We start from the raw sequence: 14,154 nt of genomic DNA on the forward strand, positions 1-14,154 counted from the left end.
GGATGGAATAATTTTGTTAATCAAATAGTAATAATTGCTGCATTCTGTTTTAATTCGTCTACTTTAAAGGTTGGTTGGCCTAAAGTTTACTTTATTTTGTAGATTGAATAACATCTATAGAGATTATAGGAGTTTGCTACTTTAAAACCATGATTACATATGTTGGCTTTATTTGTCCAACTGAAATATAGATCAGACAAACATGATCATTTTCTCCTTGAGTTATTAAAACTCACTCTTTGGCAACAAATAAAGCTGATATATCAGCTTTGAAAATAAAGACAGCTAATAGAACTTCGTAATAGTTCTGATAAATAATTTCTGAAAAGAATAAAATCATCTGAAGAAGCAGCAGTAGTAGATATTGCCTTCTGTTTATTACTATGGAGAGCTCAGGTATATAAAATTTCATAATTTATAAATAATGGAAGGAAATTTTTCATACACTCTTAAAATTATCTGTTTGTGCTGACAGCCCTTGGTGGTAGCTATCTGTCGTCTGTACTGTAGTATTCATTCATTCATTCATTCATTCATTCATTCATTCATTCATTCATTCATTCATTCATTCATTCATTCATTCATTCATTCATTCATTCATTCATTCATTACATTTCTAGCCCGCCACTCCCAAGAAGGCTCATGGTGGGTTAGAAAAGTGCATAAAATCTCCTAAAACCATCCAACTGATCTATAAAATGCACATCAATCCATATAAAGGACCAAGATATAATGACAAAAAAATCACAACCAACTCCACCCCCAACCCCCAATTATCACCCCCAGGAGTGGACGGGTGATTGATCTCAGTCCGCCAATAGAGTAACACAAGGTAGGGGGTCTAGATCTTCCTCAACGCGCCAGCCTCAACCATAGGCCTGGTGGAAGAGCTCCATCTTGCAGGCCATGTGGAATGCCAAAAGCTCCCGCAGGGCCCTTAGCTCTTCTGGAAGCTCATTCTTCTGGAAGCTTATTCCACCAGGCAGGGGCGAGGACCGAAAAGGCAGCAACAATACTGTCTTTAGCAAATAGAGTATGTATGAGTAATGTATGAGTGCTCATACATTAAATGCTGAGGTTGTTATTAGAAGACTGACTTCCCTCACAATTAGTAACATGATATTCTATGTTAATTCTGAAATATATGTAATCAAACTGTACTCTGGGTACAGTCAGACTGCAAGTTTGTTACAATTACTCATTCAGTAATGGGAAGAAAGAATATAGTATATAGTTGATGATTCATGGTCTATGGATGCTCACAATTTGTGGATTCCAGTGTTAAAAAAAGCATCTATGCTCTTGTGTGTTCATTTACATGGTGCATTTTTATCCAGCCCTTTTTCTAATGATGTCAACCTGCTGTACATGATTTTCCTGTCTTCCAGTATATTCTCATAATAACTGTGCGGAATACATTAGACAGAAAGAGCATAGCTAACTGATTATTAGCACAAGATGATCGCAGCAAGGTAGTAGCCTGCAGAACATTGACCATGGGCATACGCATGGGGGATGAAATCCCTTGGCGCACATTGTTGTTCCCAGAGTTGTGTGTGAATACGCACAACTTTGGGGCAGACAGTTTCTGCCACACTGCACTGTGGGATAGCATGGCTATGCTATCCCACCAACATGGGGGTTGACGAATGCCCCATTTGGCTCTGCGATGCTGTGAAACCGAATGGAGTGTTTTGTGTTCCTGATGAGACACTGTTGGCAAGGGAGGAGCCGGACCTCAATTGCTCAGCTCTTCCCCATATGCACGGTCCCAGCCCATCATCGGAGGCCCTAACGTGGGCCAGGGCCAGGAGGAGGCGAGGCTGACGGTGACATTGTGTGTCTGCAAGGATTTGCCCTACTCATGTGTGAGTGCTGGCCCAGCTCACCCCTCCCATGCATAATCAGTCTTACTGTTTTAAGTCACTTTTTGTTCTTACCTCTGGGAGATTGGAAATAATATTCTGCTCTGGTGCTGTCTGGTAGAAGAGGAGACAGAGTATAGTATGTCCCAAAGTTAGTTTCATGACAAAGAAAAAATTGAACCTGAGTCTTCCTTGTCCTTTCCTCTGCTGCACCACACTGGCTCTTGAGTCAGCATCTAAGCCTCGTAGCACTTTTGTGGATATTGATTATTGTCATTTCATTGGGAGAAAAGCAATACAAGCTTCTACCCAGTAGTAGGACCTGAAAAAAAAAATCCTCTTAGATTTCAATTAATGAAATGCACTAATGTGCACTATTTAAGCCGAGATATTTGTTCCCCCTGAGAAATATGATGCAGTTTTAAACATGCAGCGCAGGTTACACTCTCTGTTAATTTACAATTACCTTTAGTTTGATTTATTTTAATTTATTTAGATTTATTAGATTTCTGTGAGCTACTTAGAGTCTAATTACTCAGATGCAGTAAGTGTATCCTTAGTTGGGGGATTGCTGAATGGATTGGAGGACCATAATTATACTCGGTTGGGCTCAAAATCTGTTAAATGTAAGAGGTACAGCTTAGTGTTGGGCGTTTTGTGGTGCCGCAGCATGGGAACGGCCAATTCAGAAGCTGAAGCACCCAACTCTACTACAGCTTGTGAGATTTCCGTATCAAATTTTAATGTTTAGAAGACAAGCATGATAAGCATTAATATCCACAGTAATGGGTGACGCTATCTCCCTAGCATACTCCAATAATGTAAACTCGTAGTGTATAAGAAAAGATTTACCTCAGTTTCAGACTATATAAATAGTTATGTTTCCTTATAAACTTTCTGACCAAGTGTATGGTTTGAAATGCAATGATCTTGCTGAAGCTAAGTTGGTCTAGATCTGATGAATATCTTAATATTAGACCTTTTGGCTTGAGTTATATATGTTGGCTTGAGTATCATGATGGAAGAAATATGGAGATATAAATTAAATCAATACGTTCCATTTGAACCCATTATTATTTATTAAAACAAGTTTTAATTTATGGGGGTTGCTTATAAGCATCTTAGATGAAATGGTGATCCTTGGTTTTTAAGATGCATGATGACAGAGTTGCATCTGTTATTATATCTCTTATTATCGTAGATCTGATAACAATTGGAATATTTCGTTAGTAATAGAAGATATGGTAGTGGAAAAAGGTTGCAGCATTTTTAATTGTTAAAAGCTAATTTTAAACCTTGAACAATTTATTTAAATCTAATGGTTATTTTTTCTTTCATTTGACTTGTTCTTTCCTGTTGCTGGTCAATGACCATAATTAAAGATTTGACTTGTGTTGATTTGAGAAACAGTGCTATTTTTAACATAATCTAAAACTCTCTGAAGTTTAGGAAGTGACTGATATGTTGGAGGAGAACTGAAAACAGACATATTGTATGAGCAATTCCGGCATTAATTTGGCCATTATTTTCATTGTCCTTAATGGAAAATACTGTCTATTAAACATTGCCTTAGGCTACAATCCTGTGCACAGTTAGGCTGGCAAAATTCAATTGAATTCAATGAGATTTAAGTGGTATAATTGAACATAGGACGGCAGCTTTAGTTAATGTGAATTAAAAGATCAAAACTGCAAAGTGACAAGCTGGCTACATCTACAAATGAGCAGAATAACTGGATTTAAGCCAACGTGTCTCCGTTTTATTTAGGGAAGATTAACTGTTTGAAAGCAAGACATTCCAATTTGTGCACCACTGTTTTATGAAAGCAGGGCTGCGGTGTTAAGGCCACAGAAGACCACTGATTAAATGACTCGACCATGAAGTCCATTTGGTGGGCTTGGCAAACTTACTGGGAGCAGTCCAGAGGAAAACATAATTGAATTAGTGCATCAGGCATACATGCCTTCAGGTCCCATTGTTTTCAATGAAGTTGTGGTATGCCATATTACCTCTGAATTGAATCCTGCCTCACAGGTTGTTGGGATAAATATGGACGCATTATAGACTGTTTGGAACCCTTAGAATTATATGACTATTAAGAAGGTACTCATATAACGCTTTTCTCTACCCACAGGAGTCTCAAAGCGGCTTACATTCACCTTCCCTTTCCTCTCCCCACAACAGGCACCCTGTGAGGGAGGTGAGGCTGAGAGAGCCCTGATACTACTTCTCGGTCAGAACAGCTTTATCAGTGCCGTGGTGAGCCCAAGGCCACCCAGCTGGCTGCATGTGGGGGAGTGCAGAATCAAACCTGGCTCGCCAGATTAGAAGTCCACATTCCTAACCACTACACCAAACTGGCTCTTGACATAATAATGTCACTTACTGAACCCTAGAAATGATGTTTATCACCTTTACAGTTAAATGGAAGAAGTCTCCTGAAAGTTAAGCAAGCGATTAAGAAAAGTAAGCAAGAAAAATTCTGAATCACAACATCAAGGAAAAAGAAGCTTCTAGTTGAAGTATACAAGGCACATTTAAGTATACCAGGTCCTTTTCCGTACAAGGAAAATGTTCTTGGACAGCCTTGGAAGGTTGGTAGGATATATAGCCCCCTACACATGATGTTGCCAACATCCTGAGGCTGTCCAGTAGGTCCAATAGTCTCTTGAGTGTTGTCCCACCCTCGTTGCTTGCTCACCTCTCAATTTCCTGCCAGGCAAGGGAGGCAGATTCCTACCCCTGCAGCAGTTCATCCACCATTAAGGTTTTTCTAGTGGTCCTAAGTAACCTCTGTCACCCATGCTGCTGCTGCCTCACTGTGCAAGTGCCTCCCTCCTCTTGTGTGTCACCCTCCCGTCCCTTCTGCTCCTCTTCTCCCCCTTCACTGTGCTGGTCCACCTGCCTGCCATTCATCCCTTCCGTTCCCCACTTGCCTTGGACTCCTGCCTTCTCTCTCCCTCCCCAAGCACTTCTTAAGTGGGGCCACCTGAGCTGCACCACCCAAGCTGCCATCATGCCAGAATTAACTCCAAAATGGACTCTTGAAGAAAGAACCAGAACTGCACAAGAGCAGGGACATGGAACAAAAAGTATAAAAGCAAAGATTCAGAAAACCAGTGATAATAGCAAATGTCAACTTTGCAAGACGAAGGATGAAACAGTTGGCCATATGGTCAATACTTGCAGTACATTTGCTCAAACAGACTATATAGAACGTCACAATAGAGTTGCAGCTATGTTGCGCTGGAATTGCTAGAGGTATGGTTTACCATCAGCCAGAAATTCATGGGAGCAAAAACCAGACATGATCATGGAAAATAATGAAACAAAGATTATTTGGGACTTCTGATGAACACCTGGACCATTACACCCCAGCTATCACAATTGTAGAAAAAAGGGGAATCCTAGGACACAATAGAATAGGGAAGGGGGAAAAAAGAATAGGAAAAGATCACAAAATACTAAGATATATGAATAGAGCAATTCTGGGAGAAGGATACCATCATGCCAATTGTAATTGGAGCTCTTGGAGCAATACCAAGAACTTTCAGGAAACACCCAGAAATTCTGGGCATTGAGCAAATAATACCAGTTCATCTCCAGAAGACAATGTTGCTTGGAACAAGAAGTATCTTGTGAATTTGGCAAAATATCAAATTGTAGAACACTATCTGTGACAATTCTTATTCATAATAATAATAATAATAGACACCTATTAATGTCTCCTTGAAAATTGTTCATCCTTGTTTTTATTGAAAGGAAAATCACACATTTCTAAATTTAATTATTTCTGGATGTATATATCCCCAAATCTGTGTTATTAAGTAGTTGGTGATAGAACCAGTAAACATTCGGTATTTTAAAAAGTACATTGCTTCATAGAACTTATTTAAAATTATTTTTGTTATAATTAATTTAGAGTACAGCATTAGAATTATTATGGAATACTTTCATGTATAACCAATACATAGCACTGCAATTATTTGCTAAGACATTTCCCGTTTTTTTTTCAGATTCCTCAACTTGTTAGAGGCCTTGAAAATCTAATTACTCTTATATCTGTAGCATAACTAGATTAAAAAACAAAACCCTCCCTGCATGACATTTCCGAACAAGACATCAATCACACTTTGCTAGACGAAGAATATTGCTTCAGTAAGACATGTTCCATATATTAACTTTTAATATGAAATATCAGGGCAAGTGTGGATTGTTTTTGATAATTATGGTAGATAATTATTTTAGATAATGCAACTCCAAGGTTCCCCCCCCCCCTTTGTGGAAATTATTTCGGAGGCCCTATTAGGCTGCATTTTAAAAAATGTACCTTCTAAAATAATAAACAAAAACTTCAATAGCTTGTTAGTTGATTCCTGGTTAGAGGCATATTCCGCTATACAAGTACTGTGTGCCCTCCTTCCACTGTACAATCTATGACTGTAAAAAATAAAGATTCATTTAGCTATGGGTTGCCTGCAGAAGGCAGCTACTAAGTCATTTCAACTGAAGGAGCTAATCTGGGTGACAAAGGAATGAGAACTGAAAATGTACTTCATTTTAACTGAATAGTTCATCCGAAAAGCCATTGAAGTTCTGCGTCTGAACATCTAATTGGATAGGAATGATCTAGATGTGTTTGGGAGGTGGTGATTGGGGTGGGGGGGGGGACCTGGGATAATTCAGGGCTTTTCTGCAATTTTTGCAATGGCTCTGGTCCCACTCTGCTTTCGTTTATCCCCTGATTTCTGGATGCAGTTTTGTGCCTTTAGTTTTGAGACCATTTTGAGTCTGCTTTTACTCCAATATTTTTTCTGGAAGCTGATTTCAAGTAGGTTTTTCCTTGTGTTTCTGTTGGTTTTCTTTGCCCAGCCTATTGTCACCTACCTTCAACCCACTTATCGCTGACTGGACAGTCATGGTCAAACTACTCTCTCTGCCCCCCTGAAGACAAGTGATCACTACTAAAATATTGATATCGTAGAGCATTGTAACTGTAAGCATAGCAGGTTCTCTGAATTCCTAGCTTCCTTTTTTGTTTTTTAAAGTATCTAATTTCTTAGCTTGTGGGGATATGCTGTTTTCCTTATATCTTGGCTAGGAATGAAGCTAGAGGCATATACTTTTAAATAAAATAATAAAAGGCTTGTGTTTGTGCTGTGAGGCCATCAGTGACACCATTAATGACAACTACCCCCTCCCTTTCATTGAACAAATGTGCAGAAGAAAATAAATTAACTCCACAACTGTGAAAATACAGAAGGGGAGCAGAGGTGGGGAAGAACCATGTTCAAACCAGTTCTTATCCTTGTGGAGCAACGTCTAAGAAAATCAGGAGTAAGTCAAGCATGTGGAAAAGCCTTAAGTAATAATTGTAATATTCTTTCATTATGCCGGTATTCGTTTATTTATCAGGTGGCATGTATGTAATATAAAACCCAAACAAAAAAAAGGAGCACAACCCAACCTTAACGGGTAGGAACTCAGAAGTTGAGCTGTATAATAACATAATGTAAAACTTGTTGATTATTTATTATAGTGCACAATTAAAACAGAATAAAAACTTCATAAAAACTATATGGAACTAACAGCACATAAGACCAAACGTGTTTCAACCCTACTGGGTCTTCCTCAGTGGTCAAAACTGTGATCATAGAATCATAGAATTGGAAGGGGCCATACAGGCCATCTAGTCCAGTCCAACCCCCTGCTCAACGCAGGACACAACGCAGTGATAATACATTCTATGTAAGCCAAGGGATCTAAGATTGTCTGGCTGCCAGGGAAAAAAAACAATTTGGAGGTAATTTTGCTGTTGCCTGCCCCCACATCATACCCCTGGTATTCCTTGGAGTTTGCCCTTCCAAGTGCTAGCCAGGGCTGACCTTGCTTAGCTACCAAGATACGATTGGACTGGGCATGCCTGGGCTACCCAGATTTATGAGCAGGGGATATATCTAATAGGACTAAAGTTATCAGAATACCCTCAGTACCCTTTTCTGTATTTCTTTGTTTTCTTTCTTTTGTGGTCTGTCCCTTGCCTGCACAGCAATGCTTGCTCTTTCTTTATGATACTCAGGTCTAGTTTGCATGAATTGATATGGCCATTCCTAGATATGGCAGGTGATTCTTCCTGATGGCTTTTTGTCAGCTTGCGTTCTTTTGTAATACACTGATCAGAGGTGGTAACTATTGAATAATCTGATAGATTGGCTAGAACGTTCTTGAATATAGTCATACCAAAGAAGAAGCCTGATTTACAAGTCATAACACCTGCTGTTATGACTTGTGAGTCAGGCTTGTTATTTTGCTTGAATAACTTTGTTGCCAAAATCACCTCTATTTCACTGACTTCACTGTCTTACTCCCAGTCCATGGAATGTCCCTGCAATGGATTGTGCAGGAATCAAATTATAACTGAAAAACTTACACACAGTGTTAGAATTGCAGATCAATAAACTCTAGTTTTTTGTGGGTTTTTTAATGTGATGGTTCACATCTTCAGCAGCATATCACTGTTACATTCTATTTACATGCATTGTTCCATTTTGTAGTGGAGTTTTGGTATCTCAGTGTGAAGTTAATTTACGTTATACTTTTTATAATGATGAAAAAGATCAGTATCCCCAAAGACAAATCATGTTATGGTACACCTATCTTTCCACCTGGCAAAACTCAACTTAATGACCAATTATCAGAACTAGCACTTTGACTGCTGCAATTAATTAGTAACTATATTTAGGAAAGTCTTGTCTAAATTTACTCTAATTACTTAATTGTAGTGACATTTATGTGTTTTGCTACTATAATAATGACAATACTAGCAGAGTTTGTACTATGGAAATGTTTTCTTGGATTACTATCTTGCCAGAAAGCCAAATATATATCTCATATTATGCCCATAGGTTTCTGTTAAGGGTCCAGAGATAAGCACAGACACTGTGACTAAGCAGGAGTTTAAAATTTATGAATGTCCTAGATAAAAGTTATCATAGGTTTGGAGTCTGTACTGATCCCAAGATGTAAACTGAAGAGGCATGATTGCATGTATTTTTGTTATATCCAGAAAGCATAAAAGTTCAAGCTATAAATTCTGTAGTGAAGAAAAGCAAGTATGTTATTAAGAAAGTAAAACATTATATTAAAATTTACTTGTTCTGAAAGAGAAAATATTTCATAAGGATCTTTCTCATAAGGACCTTTCCTCTGAGACTTTCAATTTTTCTATCATAATTTTTTAAAGTATTTAGAAAATATCTGAATTTTTCTCACTGGGTCTTCCCGTCCCTACTCAAGGCAGGTATGTCAGATGAAGACAGAGCTAGTATTAAGACACAACTACACATGGAAATATAGGCATGCCATGATGCAGGCTGGGTTTAGAAACAGTTGGAACATGTTGGCTGTAGGTTGAAGAAAGGAGAAGAGGAAGAGGAATTTTTATACCTCACTTTTCCTGCCCCACAATAGTCACCTTGTAAGGCAGGTGAGGCTGAGAGAGTTCTGAGAGAAGGCTTCATGTGGAGGGTCATCCAGAAGGCTTTATGTGGAGGAATTGAGAATCAAACCTGGTTCTCCAGGTTAGAGTCCACCACTCTTAACTGCGACATCATGCTGGCCCTCAGGGTAAGATAGATAGGATAAGATAGCCAGACATACTTTGAGGATAAAGAACATCCTCAGTACTTACAACTTCCTAGAGAAGCTTCCTTCTTTACATTAAAAAATTCTCAGGAAGAAAGGAAGGTTTTGAATATTGACAGTAAAAGCAAGCTCAGAGAGAATACTGAGACAAAAAACAGTGTCACTTATTGTGGTGAAATTAATATATTTAACCATTCTTTGTCAGATTTGACCAATTGCAGTGAAACAATTAGATCATTTGTGTCAAGGGGCCCCTTCCAACTCTATGATTCTATGATTCTAAGAGTAAGGAATTTATAGGCATTAACTCGCATGAGCTGGGGGGATTTCCCTTCAAAAATAGCGAGATACTTACTTTTCGTTGTCATTATATTTCGGGCCGCTCCATATGACGTCGCCAACATGCAGCGTCTGAGCAGTAAACAGCCAGCTACATCATTTTAAAGTGCTAGTGGGTGAATCCCAAAAAGTAGATTCACCATCATATGTAGTGCTACCTACAGGACAGCAACCAGCAGGCCACCAGCAAAAAATGTATGGAGGTGAAGAACCACTATGTCTGCCTCCAATGTCCCACCCCGTACCTGCCTCCCCCTCCCTTCTCCCAGGGATGGGAGTTAGTCCATAACAAATTCAAAAACAAAAGCTATCTAATATCTTTCTGTTTAGAACAACCAGAATAATTCAGTTCAGTGAACAAGACTTTTGTGTTCTTCAGGATAGTTCATCAAGCTTATTAAAGGAAAGGTGGAGATATTTTGGATAACGACCTTGACACAGCCTTGTCAGCATCCTATATTGAATGCCTTGCTGGCTTTAGTGGCTACAGGCTATAGCTGGCTGAAATTAGATGTATCCCTTAGCACTGTAGTGAACAAGAAGCAAAAGATCACACCCATCCAGCTGAAAATATGGCAATCAATAGCGGATCAAACGTCTCTCTGATGCTAACCAGAGCACCCAATCTTTTAAAAGAACAAAACAGAAAAAGACCCATAGGATTCCTTATACAGAGGTTATACAGAGGTTAATTTTCCTCTGAAGAATTGTGGAAATAAAAGGTGTATTTACAGCTGAGGCTTAGACAGCATTTTAACTTATTAGGGGGGATATTTACTGATTACTTTTTTGTCGGACATCTTTCTGAACACATGTAATGTAGCCTTTTATGCAACACATTTCCATCTGCTCCCTATTACTTGCACTTGTTTCATAGGTATTGAGTAATGAAAAAGTCAAATCTCATACAGCATCAAATCAAACTGAATGTAGAACTCTGTATGGTTTTAGTGTTCTCTACAGCTTTGAAGATAGGCTCAAGTAAAAAGACTGTTTTTATCTAAATCTAAATAGAAAAGATAAAAGAGCAAAATTCCAGAGCAATTCTAGCCTTCAAGGTGACTCTTGGAGAAAAGAGGTGGTGATGTTGTCAGTCTTGGGTGGACTTTGTTTTTCCTTACTGATTTTTGTTGTTAAAAAATGTATTTGTTTGTTTTGGGAATTATCTGTCTTTGAAAACTCAGGGTGGTTAATAATATTTGGAAGAGACCCCATCTGTCCCCTGGTCAAGTCTGGAAGGGATAGCCAATCGTAGGTATTCTAAAATGGCTACTAGAATATTTGCAATTAGGTCCACTTGGTGTTTCATATGTACGTAAACATGCTGACTTCCATCGTAAGAGGCAGGAATCAGTTCTTGTGAAACTTGGTGGATCTTTCTAAGACTCCATTTTGACACTTTTGTCTATACAGCAGATATTTCTTGGTTTGGAGTGCTGTATTATCAGATATATTTTTAAAATTATCTTTTAATCAACTCTAGAAACAGTAGTTCAGAATATTCATGAATGCGTAAATGCAATTATTGGCTATATATGGGCTAAATTTTATCTAGACAAGGTTCTTCAGAATTGTGGTGCTTGGCCAATTGAAATCTTGGGATATTTTGTTTTTTTTAAGGTAGGATTATGTTTGGTACCTTAAGATGTGATTATGATATACCCCCCCGCAGATACCTTCGTTCTGTGGGTAGGAATTTACTGGTTGTCCCAGGCCCCCAGGACGTTCGCCTGGCCTCGACCAGGGCCAGGGCCTTTTCAGTCATGGCTCCAATCTGGTGGAATGAGCTCCCAGAAGAGCTGAGGGCCCTGCCGGAGTTACCAGCTTTCCGCAGGGCCTGCAAGCTCTTCTGCCAGGCATACAGTTGAGGCCAGGGCAGAGTCCTGGGTTTCCAACTTGGATCCTAGGGTCCAGCTCCCTCTCTTATTAGAAGGATGGTCGGGCCTCAGGCTGAACAAGATTATAGAGGATGTCCACTGTTATATTGTTTTTTTTACTGTGAATTGGGTAAATTATGGGGGTTATTATTGTATTTTAAATAGTTTATTATGTAAAACGCTGCAAGATCTGCTGGGGAGCAGCGGTATATAAATCTAAAAATAAATAAATAAAATAAATAAAATGATATGGGACTCTCATAGACATCATTTTGAGCTGTATTTTCAGATAATAGGAATAGCTAGGGATGTTTTTTATGGCTGCAGGTAGAGCTGCTTCTGATTTCTCCCAACAGGTCTCAATCAGCCATACTTTGGTAATCCCCTGAGCCTCTGGGGTGGGCAGTATATAAATATAATTAATAAATATATAAATAAAATACATGACTACTGTAATGTGCTCTGCTTGAAGCTATGTTTGGACATAGTTCACAAGCTAAGAAAGAAAATGATGTGTTGTCTCAGAGATCATATTGCAAGTTTATTCTGGCTAGCTGCAGTGCTACCTAGACACTTTTGCGGTTGATGGCAAATCCTTGTGATCATATTATTTATAGACTGGGGCCTTGCATATTTTCTGGCACACCTTCTTTTATAATTTCCTCCTTGCTCCCTTAGATCTACAGTGGGGACCTTGCTTAGTATTCTACTTTTCATAGATATGAGATCTGCAAGGGTACAGAGCGTGTCTTCTCTGTACTGACACTCATATTCTAGAAGATGCTTCTAAGAGAAGCAGGTCTGCCAACTTCTCTCTCTTGGAGTTATTGCAACTGTCTAAAACTGGGTATTGGGAAAACATTTAATGCTATTTGAAGTTTTTTATTTGATTTTATCTGAAGGCTTTAGATGTTTTTTGTAAGATGTATTTTAGGTGTTAGATGATTTTTTAAAAATATAAATGCTTAATTGTATTGTGTTGTTTATGCTCTACCACTTGGCCAACAGAGGAGCAGTAGGCAAATGTTAAGTAACATTTGTGTGACACCCCTCCCCATTTCTAATGCTAGAAATATGGACATATAGCTCACTCTATTCATATAAAATTTATCATTTCATGAACCTTTAACCATGTTCTCCCTTAGTTTCTTACTAATATACACCCCTTTGGGTTGGCTAATGTAACATGCTTCTATTTGGATTACAAATTTTAGACGGTGGTCCTCCCTTTATCATGGGAAATCACCCATTCTTTGGACCTAATTTGAAAAATGGATTTAATTAATGAACCCAACAAAACTTCTTTGTCTTTTCATCTAAAAAAAATTGCCAGCATAAGTGGTCCCTTTGTTGATTGTGAAAGACTGAACATAGATAATTAACTGTTTTCATAAGTCTTTGGAGTCAGAGGAGAAATGCAACAGCACCTTCTACTCTTGTTATGTACAGTTGCATCCAATACTGTTATGCTGCATTTTTCAACAGTACTTAAGCTTCTTCCTGTGCTTTAAATATGATTGGCATAAATAATTTAAAATGTAGTAAAATGCATCATTTTTTTTCCTTTCAGGTATGGAAAAATTGTTTCTACAAAAGCAATCTTAGACAAAAACACAAATCAGTGCAAAGGTAGGTGCCACAAATCCTCCCTTGCAAATTTTACATTGGATTGATTGACTGTTTTTCTTTTAACTGCAAAAGTTCAAGCTCTGGCTGTGCAATCAACGTAATGTACAGTATATTGAAAACATGTTTAATAATGCCAGTGCTTGGGGTAGTACTTCTAGTAACATTGCTCATTAATTTTTTTCATTAACAAACAAAATGAAAATCACAAATCAGAACAACTATCAAATTGCTTCGGCAGAAAAGTAAATTACCTTCTAACCACATAGTGTCATCTGATTTGAATGATATTATCAGTGATGCAAATTGATTTCCTATATAAAAATGAGAAGCTCTTGGGAAAGCTTTTCTTCTGCTTTTCTTGCTTTGACAGCTCCTACTCCATTTGTAGAAAACATTAGCTGTGACCTAACAGGCTGCTTGTAAAATTGTGACATGGCTATATGAAAATGGATTCTTATAACAGTTGCAGTTTAATTTCATTTTGTGGCCAATGTTTTCAAATATTTGTTTGTCTTTATAATGAAATATTGAATTCATCAGTTGACCATATACAGTTTCTTACATAGTTTTTCTTCTTTCTTTTTTTTAAAGAATGACTTAAAACATAATGGGTTTTGTATGTGATTTACTAAGTCTGTTGATGTGATATTTCACTAGAGTGCTTTACTTACGGTACAATTTGCTTCATTCACACCATAAAACATTTATGTGGTGATGTCCACCATAATTTTTCTCCCTTGGGTCTTGATACTGGACTACAGGTACCATTGGCCTAATCTGGCAGAGTTTTTATGTTTATT

At 38.1% G+C, this 14,154-nt stretch overlaps 1 protein-coding gene across 7 annotated transcripts in view; it reads left to right on the plus strand.

Moving 5' to 3' along the window:
* The window catches only part of RBMS3 (RNA binding motif single stranded interacting protein 3), an 862,898-nt gene that overhangs the window by 464,727 nt on the left and 384,017 nt on the right, over window positions 1–14,154 (plus strand). For all 7 annotated transcript variants that reach the window (XR_013225653.1, XM_077304656.1, XM_077304653.1 and 4 more), the window contains one exon: window positions 13,296–13,354. Coding sequence is in view for 6 of the 7 variants with exons in the window: in XM_077304656.1 (XP_077160771.1) it covers window positions 13,296–13,354 (59 nt within the window). In the remaining variant the exon portion in view is untranslated. The remainder of the gene's footprint in view (window positions 1–13,295; window positions 13,355–14,154) is intronic.

The sequence above is a fragment of the Paroedura picta genome, chromosome 11 (assembly GCF_049243985.1).
Source record: "Paroedura picta isolate Pp20150507F chromosome 11, Ppicta_v3.0, whole genome shotgun sequence".
Classification (NCBI taxonomy): Eukaryota; Metazoa; Chordata; class Lepidosauria; order Squamata; family Gekkonidae; genus Paroedura; species Paroedura picta.